At 45.1% G+C, this 16,077-nt stretch overlaps 1 protein-coding gene across 1 annotated transcript in view; it reads left to right on the top strand.

Moving 5' to 3' along the window:
• Positions 1–16,077, top strand: part of LOC119970380 (transducin-like enhancer protein 4) — a 315,711-nt gene that overhangs the window by 263,418 nt on the left and 36,216 nt on the right. The window contains 2 exon segments of the mRNA XM_038804901.1: positions 5,112–5,231; positions 6,276–6,329. Coding sequence (XP_038660829.1) covers positions 5,112–5,231; positions 6,276–6,329 — 174 coding nt within the window.

Genomic DNA, 16,077 nt, shown 5'->3' with positions numbered 1-16,077 from the left:
CATTGCCCAGATGCCAGAGTTGCTGGCGAGTAAAAAGAAACTGCAGACAGAGTTTGAGTTGCTCTCAGTTTCCCTGATCCTGAAGAAGGATAATGATCCCATGGATTTGGAGGCAGTTTAAGCAGCATTTTAAGGTGAGTTCCATGTCAATGTTGGCCCATATTTGTGGTAACCATTTGTTTGTGCCGTCTGGCTTCGACCCGTCATTCAGGGTGTGAGGAAGGGTGGAATTGGACAGGTTTGGGAACATGTTTAATGAAGGGAGATTTGCCCATATGGAGGAGTTGTTGGAGATGTTCCAGCTGCAGAGAGCAAATGTATTTAGGTACTTGCAAGTTTGTGACTTTTTGCACAAAGAGATTCCTTAATTTCCCCTGGCACCCTCGCCTTCATTCTTGGATAGCGTATGACTCTGGCTAAGTTGGTTGACGGGAGGATTTCAGATATATATATGGCTGAATCCTGTCAACAGAGCAAGCTTAGTTGGAGGAAGTAAAGAGAAAGTGGGAGGGTGAACTGGGTCCGGTGCTTGATGGAGGGGGTGTGGAGTGAGGCTCTTCACAAGGTCAACTCCACTTCCTCTTGTGCTAGGCTCAACTTGATCCAGTTCAAGGTGTTGCAGAGGGCACATTTGACCAGGGCCTGGATGAGTGGTTTCTTCTCTGGGATAGAGGATAGGTGCGATCATTATCTTAGGGGACCCGCAAAGCATAGAACATGTTTTGGTCTTGTCCTAAAATTATAAGCTTCTGGGTCTCCCTTTGTCAGCACCATATCAGGGATTCTGGGCAGTCAGCTGGATCCATGTCCATTGGTGGCTATTTTTGCTGTATGGGACTTGCCGGGGGTGGTCGCCTTGTTAATGGCCCAGAGGTGAGTTCTGCTCGGGTCGATGTCCCCGACATCGCCCAGTGCGTCGTCCTGACTCAGTCATCTGATAGAATTTTAGTATCTTGAGAATTTTAAGTGTGCTGTGAAGGGGTCGGTGGAAGGATTTTACTTGAGGTGGCAGCCTTTCATCACCTTTTTCAGGGAATTGGTCATCATCAGTTGCTGGTGGGTGTTATTGGTTTTTTTAAAGTTTTGTTTGTTTATGGGAGGTTGGGGTTGAAAGGATGGTTGTGGCTGCGTGTAATTTGAAAGTGTGTTTGTAATATGTTTTTGTTTTGTTATAATGAAAAACTTTTCTGAATAAAAATATTTTTAAAAAAAACAAGATCCATTGCAGAAACTCACCAAGGCGCCTGAGGGAGCACCTTCCAAACCTATAACCACTATCCTCTCGAAGGACAGGGACAGAAGATACGTGGGAACACCACCATCTTCAAGTTCTCTCCAAGCCATGTATCATCCTGACTTGAAATATATTGCTGCTCCTTTACTGTCACTGGATCAAAATCCTGGAACTCCTTCCCTGACAGCACTGTGGGTATACCTACACCAACGTTCTGTAGTGGCTCAAGAAGGCAGCTTACCACTATCTTCTCAAAGGCAATTAGGGTTTGCAATAAATACTGGCTGGGGAAGTGACTCACACATCCAAAGAATTAGTTTTTAAAAATCACGACTTAGATGAGGGGCGCAAAATTTTGATAGCTAAGTTTGCAGATGACACAAAGGTAGTTCAGAAAGTATGTTGCGAAGAGGATATAGATGGATATAGATCGATCGAATGAGTTGGCAATTATCTGACAGATGGAGTTTAATGTGGGAAAATGTGTAGTTGTTCACTTTGGCAGGAAGAATAAAAAAGCAGATTATTACTTAAACAGAAAACGACTGCAGAATTCCAATGTGCAGCGAGATCTCGGTGTTGTACATGAATCACAAAAGATTAGTATGCATGTACAGCAAATAATTAATAAGGCTAATGGAATTAGCCTTTATTATGAGAGGAGTTAAACATAAAAGGATAGAGGATGCAAGAATAACTCAGCAGATCTAGCAGAGCTAACGTTTCGAGTCCTTTGTCACTTCATCAGAACTGTTGGGAGGGAGAATATGTTAGTGCTGTAACAGATTGCAACAAAAAGTAACAACTTTAAGAACAACAGACAGATGGCCTGTTGTCCATCCTTAGCCTGCTGCAGTGTTCCAGTGAAACCTCGCGCATGTTGGAGGAGCAGCATCTCATCTTCCGGTTGGGCACATTGCAGCCCTCGGGACGCGACATTCAGTTCGGCAACTTTAGATTTTAACCTTTCTCCTCCATCTGAAACCCTTTTTAAAAAAAAAAAAATGCAACTCCCCCCATTCTCTCCCACAGCAGGCCAGTTCTTTTCTTATGTTGCTACTTTTTGTTACAGTCTCTTACAGCTCTAACACATTCTTCCTCCATTGAGTTCCAGCGAAGAGTGAAAGGACTTGAACATTAACTCTGCTTTCTCTCCCAACAGATGCTGTAGAGTTTTTCCAGCGTCCTCTGTTCTTTTTTCAGATTCCAGTATCCTCATGCATTTTGATTATTAAAAAAGTAATGATGCTATGATTCAGTTATAGAGGGCATTGGTGAGACCACATCTTGAATACTGTGTGAAGTTTTGTTCTCCTTATTTCAGGAAGGAGAGAATGCATTGGAGAGGGTTCAGGGGAGGTTTACTGGAATGAACACGTTGTCTTATGAGGAAAGGTTGGACAGACTGAGCTTGTTTCCACTGGAGTTTAGAAGAGTGAGGGGTGACTTGATTGAAGTGTGTAAGGTCTTGAACAGTCTTAACAAGGTGGATGTGGAAAAGATATTTCCTCTTGTGGATGAGTCCAGAACTAGGGGGCATTTTTTAAAATCAGGGATTACCCTTTCAGGACAGATCTGAGCAGAATTTTTTTCTTTCACAGGGTTGTGTAATTTTGAAACTCAGAGGTGGTGGAGATTGAGTCATTGAATATTTTAAAAACCGAAGTAGGTAGTCTCAAAGGATAAAGAAAAGTACAGCACAGGAACAGGTCCTTCGGCCCTCCAAGCCTGTGCTGATTAAGTCAAAGTCTAGTTAGGCAAGGCAATCAAAGGTTATTGGAAATGCAGAATTTGAAACACAAACAGATCAACAATGATCTTATTAAATGGCAGAGCAGACTCGAAGGGGCTGAATGGCTTACTTCTGCTCTTATTTTGTATGTTCATACATACTGCAGGTGGCAGGACACTGAATTCAGCAGCCTGTCCACCATATTTGAACGTATAATCAAGTGTCAATTAAGCTTGTTCCCAAGTCAATTAACCCAGATAATACACTGGCTGTACCATCAAACAGTTGATTTAGGTAGGGAGGGCCGATTTAAAAAAAAAAAAAAAAAAAATTTTTTTTTAAAATTTCCAAAAGGTGTGAAGGAAGGAGAGGTTCTATCTTTAGGGCTTGCACTTTGTTTATTGGGGGCGGCCCCCTAAGATGGAACCCTCCTTTTTTTTCCCCAACTCACCTGTAGTGTTAAATCCACCCCTCCACACCCCCTTCCACGTTGACATTGCTTCGAGGAGGTGGGGGAGTGGGGTGTAAGCCGCCAGGACCCCCCCCCCCCCCCCCCCAATCCCACCTCACTGTATTCAGCTCCTGTATCTCTATTGGCTATCAATTTTTTTTGTGTGTTATTCAATTCATCTATCCTGTTACACATTCTGCGTATATTGCTTCCAGTCATACCTTTCCATCCCTGACCATGGATCAAATCTGTTGAAGTACCTAGCTTAAGCCTCCTGGGATAAATTATCTGGGTAATGTTCCCTCTTCCTGATGTATCGCAGTGTCCAGAATTCAGACTCCAGGTCATCAACTCTGAGCCAAAGTTCCTTGAGTTGCAGACGCTTACTGTGGATTTGGTTGCCATGTATTCACTCATTCCCACATGCTGCCATGCTACATCCGTAACACACCACCGATCTTGCCATCGCCATTTTGCTCTTATTTAACTCATTCGGTTTCAAGTTTGGGAAATCACTTAACAATTACCTCTGGTTATATTATGGAGTTTAACTAATTATACTATAGATTTAATATAATACTTATATCTTTCAAGTAACAATATAAGCTACTGCCCAGTTTAGAAGGTGAAAAAGCTTAAAATTGACCATTCGCCGACCTGCACTCTAATTAATGTCTCCAGGCTTCAGCTCTCCAGTCTCGCTTTTCTGTTTTGTAAAAGGGCAGACATCACTTCCCCACTCACCGCACTGAATTCCCAGGTTTAAGCACTTGGTCTCTTATACTCAGACTCCAGTTGCCACCTTTGTGCGGCTTATTTTGTGTATCTGTATTTGTACTAACTTAGATTCCAGAGAGCTGAGTCAGCCACTGCTGACTAGGGAACCAATTCTAACTAGCTAGCTGATAAACTAACTGCAGCTGCCTCCAGCAACAGGCTTGTTTAACACTGGTCATGACTGAAAAATATTTACAATTTACTGTTATAGTTAATTTAAATGCTAACTGCAAACTTGACTTAGATTTTATAAAGAGATCAACTTTTAAATCCCTCACTTACCAAATTCCTGGATTTAAGAACTTAGTCTCGCTACACTCAGTCTCCAGCTACCATCTTTATGCAAATTTGTGTTACAGAGATGGGATTGGGAAAGACCGTGGAGAGATTTAGATATGAGATGTTGGGGGTCTGGGATTATAACAGTGATGGGTAAACTGAGTTTAGTGCAGACACAAAAGATCTGGATGAGCCTTTTGGGGCAATGTGACAAGACCCTGACTGTCTTACTACATAATTATATATCAAATCTGAATCTACACATATCGTGGTGGTTGAATTGTACCATTTAATTAATCACACAATGTAAAATATAATGGCTTTGATAAATTTTTAGGAGACATGAAAATGTACTACATGTTGGTTTTTTGTCAGTTTTACTATCCCCTACATATCTTAATGCAAATATGCTATCATGGATGTATTAAATCTACACCACTTACTGGACATGATATTGTTAAGCAGAGGCAACAGTTGTACATTTAATACCCTTTGGATAATAACTTAAAAAAGCCCTTTTCCTGCATTAAGTCTTTCCATTAACTGGCTTTTAACGTCTTGCCATATGTAATATATACATGGATAATATATAGAAACCTCCAAATGAATGCAGTACAGCCTGTTGCTTGCCATTTCAGAGTTCCTCAGTATCACCATCAGCCAGTTTCAGAGCTGCAGAGAAGCACAGAAACTCAAATGACTACTCCACAGATAGTAAGAAACAGAAGACTGATGATAAGGATTTAGCAAATCGTTATGTGAGTAACAATCAAATTGATGGCATCATATATTTTTTATTTAGTTGTAATCAACCTTGAATTATTTTCAATTGTTTGTTTGTAAATTATCCCCCCCTTCCACCTCCCACTCCCACCTCCACCCCCTCCCCGGTGACTGAATTTTTTATGAATTCCATTTTTTCAGCTTTTCAAAACATTTGCTTAAATGGGGAAGAAGACAAAACAAGGCCAAGTTCTTTTACTCCAGTAATAGGGTTATTTCAATCGTCTTTCTCATATAGATTTTTCCCTTTCAAATGTGAGGAGTTGTGTGCTGAATTATTAATATGAGAAGAAACGAGTGATCATTAGTGTCAGCATTGCCTGGGAAAATGCAAAAATATTCTCCAAGTGTGCCACTTTCTTTCAAAGTCACATTACGGCTCTGTGAGGCATTAGATCAGGAGTGTTGAGCTGCGAGCCACATACTTCTTGTCAGACTATTGTTGCGTATTTGATCTATAAATGCCTGCATCCCAAAACAGTGAGATGGCGAAAGGGTGACTACTATAATGCAAAATGAAAAAGCATAGTTAATGCAGACATAACCCCTTTTGCTGGATATTTGTGTAATCTTGTGTATTCAATTTCAAGCACCTATTGTATACATGGATTGTAGGCCCAGTTTACTCACATGTAAAATGAAGCTCCTTCTCTAATAATGTACCGTGACAAAACTTGAAGTTCTGAGGAACATTCCACACCACAAATAGGTGTAGTACTTTTTCCATTTTGCTGTTTCGTCATGGGACCCGGGATGGGTTTGAGAGTGCCTAAGTAAATTTGACCCTGGCTGTAAGAATTTGTTTTGTTTTAGAAGTCAGGTATGGCCAGAATGAGACTGTTGCATCACAAATTAAACTGCTCTGAAATGTCTGTTGTTATGTTAACTAATTCTGAACCTTACATAGGTTGACAACTCGATCATAAAAACATATTTAAACAGCTGTCTGAATTCAGTTGAATTTAATGTGTATTCATCAGATCTTATAAAATGTATTAATTATTTATTTACATATTTAGGATAGCGATGGCGAGAAGAGTGATGACAATTTGGTCGTGGATGTTTCCAATGAGGTTTGTAGTGGTTTTTCAAGAATGTTGAATGCAACTATTTTCTTGGTGCTGGCATTTATGGGTTTTCCATTAATATTGTGCCAAGGTTTTTCTTGTCTCGTTGTAGCTCATTGTTTTTTGAATCAAGCATTAGTTTAAGCTCATTGAATCTAATTAACTTAATTAAATGGCTATCAAAGTAGAAATCTGACATGAAGTGGCCGTAAGTGAAAATATGATAATCTAAAATGTTTTAGGAAATTTAAATGCAGGTTTGAAAACTGAACTTTGTGTGAGCCACCATAAAATGTCTATGTATTGTTTCTGTTTATATAGGGTGCCAGACTGGCAGTCCCATGGTACCACCCTGCCTGAAGGGCAAGCAACTGGGGGCCTCTGAACCGCTGGAAGATCCCCATGAGTGCTCTTCCATCTGGCCCCCGTTCCTGGGTCCTTCAGAAAACTGTATATTAGAATGAGACGAGCTGTCTCGCTCTGACATACAGATTTGCAAAAGGTGATCCCACTCACACTGGGCGAGATTTACATTGCAACGCCTCGTGAAATCGCGTTAGATCTCGCGAGGTGTTGCGAACCAGGTAGATCCCGGGAGTGGGATCTCCTGGCCTTTGTCGGCCACGTTGCGCCACGGCTTTTCGTGCACAGTGTGGCCGTTGGATGAGGCCCTATGTTCTCCATCCGGAGTTGAATTGCAACCAGTTTACCATCCCCCGGGAGCGCAAACCAGGAAGCAATTCAGTATTTAATTTATGCATGGCGTGGAATGCAAGGGGCGCGATTCTCCGCACCCCACGCCGGGTGGGAGAATCGCGGGAGGGCCGGGCGAATCACGCCACGCCGCCCTGGCACCCCCCGCAATTCTCCCACCCCCCCAAAATGGCGTGTCGCGTTTTTCGACAGGCCGCTCGGAGAAACGCCGCTCGCCGTTTCTCACGGCGACCTCCGGCCCGATGGGCCGAGAGGCCTGCCGAACCCAACCGGTTCACGCTGGCGCCAACCACACCTGGTCACTGCCTGCGTGAACAGCGCGCGACCTCTGTGTGTGGGGCCTGTGGGGAGGCGGAGGGAGGATCGAGCACCACAGGCGTGCTCAGGAGATGTTTGGCCCGCGATCAGTGCCCACCGATTGTCGGGCCGGCGTCTCTAAAAGACGCACTCTTTTCCCTCCGCCGCCCGCAAGATCAAGCCGCCATGTCTCGCGGGGCAGCGGAGGGAAGACGGCAACCACGCATGCGCAGGTTGGAATCGGCCAACCTGCGCATGCGCGGCTGACGTCACTTAGGGGCCGCCGGCTGCGTCATTCCCGGCGCGCCGCTTTGACGCAAGCGTCAAGGCCTGGCGCCCGAGATTCACGCGCCGCCGCTCCTAGCGCCCCCCCCTGACGTCGGAGTGAAACACTCCGGGTTTCACTCCGGCGTTGGCTGTTTGTCTCCCGATGTGAGAATTCCGCCCAAGGGGTTCCCAGGGAATCCTGGTATCAGGTCACCATCTTGAGAGAGTGGCCCGATAGCGAGCTCCGTCGACTGACTACCCTCCCACCCCTACACCGCGAATTGACCCCGAAATCCCCCCACAAACCAACGGCAAAATGCTCCCGGGGCATCGCAAATCGGCACCAAGCTCCATTCCCCCTACCCCGCAAAGCGGCCTAAACCCCTCCTACCTACACTGCAAGCCAGGCACTCGCCCTCCCGGATTGCCTAGGTGCCCCCCTACACTCAAGTACATGGGGTGACCCCACCCCCAGGGACCCCTCCACAGGGACATGGGAGTTTCACCACTTAGGCCGCTGAACCGTGAAGGCAGATGAATGAGTCAAAGTTGTAGATGGTTTGTAGAAGCTGTCAATCATAGACCACTACGAGAAAGCTACAAATGGCTTGCAGCTAATGGAACTGTGTGAACCAGACGCAGGTCACAGTTTTTCTCCTTCCAGGAGCTTCAAGGTCAGTGTTACAGCTGTAACTCCTCTCACTGCCCTGGCTGGATTGCTCTTGAGCTTCAAGACAGGAGTCTCTTTTCTGGAGGGGTACCTTTTGGTAGGGGTCCCTGTGGGGCATCCCGGGATGGAGAACCCAGTCCTATATGTCTCATTCTTCTAAACTCCAATGAGTACAGGCCCAACTTACTCAACCTCTGAAAGAATAAAGAAAACAGGCCCTCCGGCCGTCCAAGCCTGTGCTGATCATGATGCCCCAACTAAAAGTAAAACCTTCTGGCCTTATCTATGTCCCCGTGGAGGGGATCTCCCTACTAGAGGGGTCCCTGAGGGTAGGGGAAAGTCAGGTCAGCCCATGTACTTGGGTGTAGGGGGTCCCTCTATTTTCTCCATATTCATGTACCCATCCAGATGCCTCTTAAATGTTGCTAATGTGCCTGCTTCCACACATCCTCTGGCAGCTCGTTCCAGGCACCCACCACTCTCTGCGTGAAAAACCTGCCATACACATCTCTCTTCTTTCCCCCTCTGACCTTGAACCTGTGCCCCTTGTAATTGACACTTCCACTCTTGGGAAAAAGCCTCTGACTATCCACCCTGTCTATGCCTCTCGTAAGTTTCATAGAATTTACAGTGCAGAAGGAGGCCATTCGGCCCATCGAGTCTGCACCGGCTCTTGGAAAGAGCACCCTACCCAAGGTCAACACCTCCACCCTATCCCCATAACCCAGCAACCCCATCCAACACTAAGGGCAATTTATCATGGCCAATCCACCTAACCCGCACACCTTTGGACTGTGGGAGGAAACCTGAGCACCCGGAGGAAACCCACGCACACACGGGGAGGATGTGCAGACTCCGCACAGACAGTGACCCAAGCCGGAATCGAACCTGGGACCCTGGAGCTGTGAAGCGATTGTGCTATCCCAATGCTACCGTGCTGCCCAAAACGTTTTGTAGACTTCTATCAGGTCTCCCCTCAGCCTCCATCTTTCCAGTGAAAACAACCCTAGTTCATTCAATCTCTCCTCATAGCCAACACCCTCGAGACCAGGCAACATCCTGGAGAACCTTCTTTGCACTCTCTCCAAAGCTTCTACGTCCTTCTGATAATGTGGTGACCAGAACTGCACGCAATACTCCAAATGCGGCCTCACCAAGGTTTTATACAGCTGCAACATGATTTCCCAACTCCTGTATTCAATGCCCCAGCTGATGAAGTGGCTGATGAAGGCATGCATGCCATACCTTGTTAATCACCTTGGGTCACCTGTGTTGCCACTTTTAGGGAACTGTGAACCTGCACGCCCAGATCCCTCTGTATGTTAATGTTCCTGAGGGTTCTGCCATTTACTGTATAATTTATACCTAGGTTTGATCCTCCAAAATGCATCACCTCGCATTTGTCCAGATTCAACTCCACCTGCCATTTCTGTGCCTAAGTCTCCAATCTATCTACATCCTGTTCTATCCTCTGAAAATCCTCGGCACTGTCAGCAATTCCTCCAATCTTCGTGTCATCCGCAAACTTACTAATCAGACCACCCACATTTTCCTCCAGATCATTTATATATACTACAAACAACAGAGGCCCCAGCTCCGATCCCTGCGGAACACCACTAGATACAGATCTGCATTCAGAAAAACATCCTTCCACTGCTACTCTCTGTCTTCTGTAACTAAGCCAGTTCTGTATCCATCCAGCCCACCTCAAATCTCATGTGATTTTAGTTTTGTACCAGTCTGCCATGTGGGACCTTTTCAAATGCCTTATTAAAGTCAATATGAACCACATCCACAGCCCTTCCCTCATGAATTTATTTTGTCATCTCTTCAAAAAACTCAATCAAGTTGGTGAGACATGACCTCCCCCATACAAAACCGTGCTGCCTGACACTAACTCCAAATGTACATACATACTGTCCCTCAGTATATTTTCCAAAAGCTTCCCCACCACTAATCATCATTCTCATTGGCCTATAATTTGCTGGATTGTCGCTGCTTCCATTCTTAAACAAGGGAATAACATTGGCTATTCTCCAGTCCTCCGAAATGTCACCTGTGGTGAAAGAGGATGTGAAGATATCTGTTAATGCCCCAGCTATTTCTCCCCTTGCCTCCTGCAATAACCTGGGATAGATCCCATCTGGCTCCAGGGACTTGACTACCTTAATGCAATTTAGGATACTCAACACTTCCTCCTTTGATATATTGATGTTCTCAAGATCGTTCACACACATATCCCTGACCTCAACATCCATCATGTCCTTCTCCCTGGTGAATACTGATACAAAGTACTCACTAAGGATTTCACCCACTTCTTTTGGTTCCACACTTAACATCCCTCCATTGTCCTTGAGTGGGCCTACTCTTTCTCTTGCTACCCTCTTGCTCCTAATATATGCATAAAAAGCCTTGGGACTCTCCTTGACCATGTCTGCTAAAGACATTTCATGGTCCCTTTTAGCCCCCCTAATTCCACATTTAAGTTCCTTCCTCCTTTCACGGTACTCCTCAAGGGATTTGTTGGTTTTTAGATGCCTAGACCTATCGTATGTTCCCTTTTTCCTTTTTACTAAGCTTACATTTCCCTTGTCATCCATGATTCCTGAATCCTGCTATTTCTATCCTTCATTTTTGCAAGGACATGCCTGTCCTACACTTCAATCAACTGGCCTTTAAAAACCTCCCACATGTCAGATGTGGATTTGCCTTCAAATAGCTGTTCCCATCCTTATTCACTAGTTCCTGTCTAATTTGGATGTAATTGGCCCTCGTCCAATTCAGCATCTTGAAAATGAAAATCGCTTATTGTCACGAGTAGGCTTCAATGAAGTTACTGTGAAATGCCCCTAGTTGCCACATTCCGGCGCCTGTCTAGGGAGGCTGGTACGGGAATCCAACTGTGCTGCTGACCTGCTTGGTCTGCTTTAAAAGCCAGCGATTTAGCCCAGTGAGCTAAACCAGCCCCTAAACCAGCCACCTTCTCCCACAGGCCACTCTTATCCTTATCCATGACTATTCAAAATCTTATGAAATTATTGTCACTAAGCCCAAAATGCTCCCCCACTGAAACATCTGGCTCATTCCCGAATACCAAGTTTAGTATGGCCCCCTCGCAGGTTGGATTGTCAACATACTGTATCAAAAGGCCCTCCTGGCCACATCTAACAAATTGCTCTCCATCCGAGCCCCTGGCTGTAAGGGATTCCCAGTCTATATGGGGAAGTTAAAATCGCCCATCACAACGACCCTGCTTTTTTCACACCTTTTCAGTATCTGACTACACAACTGCTCCTCTGTCTCCTGCGGGCTGTTGGGAGGTCTGTAGTACACTCCCAACATTATGATTTCACCCTCCTTATTCCTGAGCTCCACCCATAATGCCTCACTACACGATCCCTCCAATATGTCCTCCCTCAACACAGCTGCGATCTGCTCTCGAATCAACAATGCAACTCCCTCACCTCTTTTGTTTCCCCTTCTGTTCCATCTAAAACAATGATATCCTGGAATGTTAAGCTGACAGTTTTGTTCCTCCTTTAACCATGTCTCCGTAATTGGAATTACACTTCAGACTTGTAGTCCCACTGAGCCCTGCGGCTTCCCTTTGCCTGCTCTTATTCTGCGCTCTGCGCCCTCCAAATAAGAAGATCCCTCCAGACCTGGGATCAACCAAGTGAACCTACTCTGGACTGTCTCCAATGCCAGTATATCTTTCCTTAGTTAAGGGGACCAAAACTGTTCACAGTATTCCACGTGTGGTCTAACTACTGCCTTGTATAGTTTAGCAAGAGTTCCCATTTTATACTCTGTTCCCTTTGAAATAAAGGCCGACATTCCATTATCTTCCCCATGACCTATTGAACTTGTATGTTAGTTTTTTGTGATTTATGCACAAGGACTCCCAAATCCCTCTGTTTCTGCAGTCTTTCTCCATTTAAATAATATTCCAGTCCTGTATTCATCCTACCAAAATGCATAACTTCACATTTTCCTACATTATATTTCATCTGCCAAGTTTTGCCTTCTAACTTAACTTGTCTATATCCCTCTGTAAACTCTTTGTGTCACCTTCACCACTTGGCTTCCCACCTATTTTTGTGTAATCTGTGAATTTTGCAATAGTACATTTACTTCCCTCGTCCAAATCATTAATATATATTGTAAATAGGCTTTTCAGGCAGCCCCACATCATACTGAGGGGAATATCACAGGCAAGGTCTACCTACCAGACAAGCAGTAAAGCTAGGTGCCGTGGAAGGGGCTGCAGGCATGGCCTCCAATGAAGGGTGACAAATTGTGGATAGACATGATGTGGAGATGCCGACGTTGGACTGGGGTGAGCACAGTAAGAAGTCTTACAAAACCAGGTTAAAGTCCAACATGTTTGTTTCAAACACTAGCTTTCGGAGCACTGCTCCTTCCTCAGGTGAACCTCATTCAGCTCTCACACGTCCCGAAAGATGTGCTGTTAGGTAATTTAGACATTCTGAATTCTCCCTCTGTGCAGCCGACCAGGCGCCGGAATGTGTCGACTAGGAGCTTTTCACAGTAACTTCATTGCAGTGTTAATGGAAGCCTACTTGTGACAATAAAGATTATTATTATTATGATGATGATGAGTCTTCAAGGTTGCTATCCTGAGATTCCTCCTCAATGCTGTCACCAGGGTAAAGCTGATGACCTGGCTAGCTGATGTGCCTGTGAAAGAAAGTAGAGATGGTTTGTGCATGGTAGTATAGTTGCCTGAGGGATGAGCTAGTGCTGACTCTTCACTTGGCCGACCTGTCTGCCACCACGGGAATATCGTTCACATCCGCCCTGGCCAGCGCAATAGCTCAGTTCTCACACTCTTTGATGACCTTGTTGGGCCCTCCACTCCCAGTCTAGGACCTCCCCTCCAATGGTGTGCAAGCTTATCCTACATACAGGTAGGTGGTGAGAATGTGGGTATAACACATGCCTGGGCAGATGATAAGGCTGCCTGCAACGTGTGTTACTGAGTTGAGGTACAGACAGGGTGTGAGCTCCAGATCATGAGAGGCCAGATGGAGAAGATGTGTGTGAGAGAGTGAATGGTGATGACCCTTGAGCTGACAGTGTGTGAAATCCCTGCTGACTGTCATCCTGTGAATGGCTGATGGAGTTGGGAGTAATGACCTGGTTGGCTTACCTTGGTGGAATAGACAAGATCATTCATGCTCTTTCTGCACTGAATGGCTGACATTGATCGCCTCTGCCAACCTGTGGCCAGAGCAGGGGTAGAGGATATCACGGTGGACCTGTCCTCAACAGCATCCAGTAGGTGGCCAGGGTGGTGTCACTGAACTTGGGGGCTGCCATTTCTTTGCCTTACAGGGCAGTATCTTCAGTGGAGCAGGCCTGCAGTGCACGTAGTGAGAGACTACTATGCATGGCTTCTCTTTAAGTATGATGCCTGAGCGAGGCGAATCAGAGTCTGCCTGCCTGTGATTCAATGTTTTTCCCATGCATGCATAATTAGTGAGATGGTAACAGATGTCAGGGGCTGGTTTAGCACAGGGCTAAATAGCTGGCTTTTAAAGCAGATCAAGGCAGGCCAGCAGCGCGGGTTCAATTCCCGTACCAGCCTCCCCGAACAGACACTGGAATATGGCGACTGGGGGCTTTTCACAGTAACTTCATTTGAAGCCTACTTGTGACAATAAGCAATTTTCATTTTCATTTCATGATATGTCATTAAAACCCGCCATTGCAGTGAACAGATGGGACAATCCTGCCCTATGATTTTCTAAGTGGGGATGTTTGCGGATGACTGCACAACGTTCAGCACTTTTTGCGACTCCTCAGATAATGAAGCAGTCCATGTCCAAACACAGTAAGATCGTGACCATATCCAGGCTTGAGCTGACAAGTGGCAAGTTACATTTGCGCCACACAAGTGCCAGGCAATGGTTGTCTCCTACAAGTGAGGATCTAACCACCGCCTGTTGATATTCAATGGCATTACCATCGCTGAATCCCCCACAATCAACATCCTGGGGGGGTTACCATTGATCAGAAACGGAACTGGACTATCCATATTAATACTGTTGCTACCAGGGCTGGTCAAAGGCAAGGAATCCTATGACGAGTAACTCACCTCCTGACCTCCCAAAGCCTGTCCACCATCCACAAGGCACAAGTCAGGAGTGTAAAGGAATACTTCCCACTTGCCTGGATGAGTGAAGCTCCAACAAACTCAAGAAGCTCAAAACCATCCAGGACAAAGCAGCCCACTTGATTGCTCCGTTTTCCACAAATATTCAAACCCTCCACCACCAACGACCATGGTAGCCATGTGTACCAGCTACAAGATGCACTGCAGGAACTCACCAAGGTTCCTTAGCTAGCACCTTCCAAACCCACGACCACTACCATCTAAAAGGACAATAGCAGCAGATACCTGGGAACCCCACCACATTCCGCAAATGAATTTAAAAGATGTATATTGTTAAATCATCCTTAATAATAGTTTCCAGCATTTTCTCAACTAGGATGCTAATACTGGCCTGTAGTTCTCTATTTCCTCGTTTCCTCCTTTCTTGAGTAACAGTGTTACATTTGCCAATTTCCAAGGCACCTGAGACCATTCTCGCATTCAGAAATCTTTGGACGATCATAACCAGTGCGTGGTCTATCTTTGCAGCTACCTCTTTTTGAACCTTAGGGTGAGGCCATCAGGTCCTAATGATTTGTTAACTTTGAGTCCCTTAAATTCCTCTAACTTTTCTCTAAAGATTAATTACTTTAAAGTTATTTGGTAGTACAGAACTTGAGTAATGCTGAAAAACGAGACACTTTTGTCAAAGCTTTTTGTCTTGCACTCATAAGGACATTCACAAGAATACAGTGTTGTGAGATCGTATACTGTTTGAGAAGAGAGTGCTGACAGGTTGGCAAATGGACTCCGATTAGTAGAGGCGTTGCCATAGAGAATACACCAGTTGATGGTGACTGACAGTTAACTATCTAGCATTGTTTGAAATTTAAACCAGGCAGCTTGACTTTGATTAGTCAAAGCATTGTCCTGAGGGACGAGCCAGCAGATGTCTGTCACTTATTTTCTTTAGCTGAAAAAGGCACAATGTGTTTACATCTTATTTCTTCTTGCAAAGAAAAGAGCCCTGTGTATTACTATATGTAATTAATTACTTTAAGCTCCTCACTCATATTGACCTATTGGGTACCTTCTGTTTCTGATATGTAATTTGAGTAATCTGTTCAACATCTCTGTGATTCCCTCATTTTCTTTGATAATTTCTCCTGTTTCTGAAAATTTATTTTCATGACTCTACTTAGAACATAGAACAGTACAGCACAGTGCAGGCCCTTGGGAACCACGATGTTGTGCCGACCATTTATCCTAATCTAAGATCAACATAACCCACGCCCCTTCAATTTACCGCTGGCCATGTGCATGTCCAAGTGTCGCTTAAATGTCCCCAATGACTCTGACTCCACCACCTCTGCTGGCAGTGCATTCCACGCACCCAGCACTCTCTGTGTACAGAACCTACCTCTGACATCTCCCCTATACCTTCCTACAATCATCCTAAAATGATGTCCCCTCGTGACAGCCATTTCCGCACTGGCTATCCACTCTATCCATGCTTCTCATCACGTTGTACACCTCTATCAAGTCACCTCTCTTCCTTCTTCGCTCCAGTGAGAAAAGCCCCAGCTCCCTCAACCTTTCTTCATAAGACATGCCCTCTAGTCCAGGCTGCATCCTGGTAAATCTCCTCTGCACCCTCTCCAAAGCATCCACATCCTTCCTATAATGAG

The sequence above is a fragment of the Scyliorhinus canicula genome, chromosome 8 (genome assembly GCF_902713615.1).
Source record: "Scyliorhinus canicula chromosome 8, sScyCan1.1, whole genome shotgun sequence".
NCBI lineage: Eukaryota > Metazoa > Chordata > Chondrichthyes > Carcharhiniformes > Scyliorhinidae > Scyliorhinus > Scyliorhinus canicula.
Note: the sequence above shows the minus strand (reverse complement) of the source record. Positions and strands in the feature narration are given on the sequence as shown.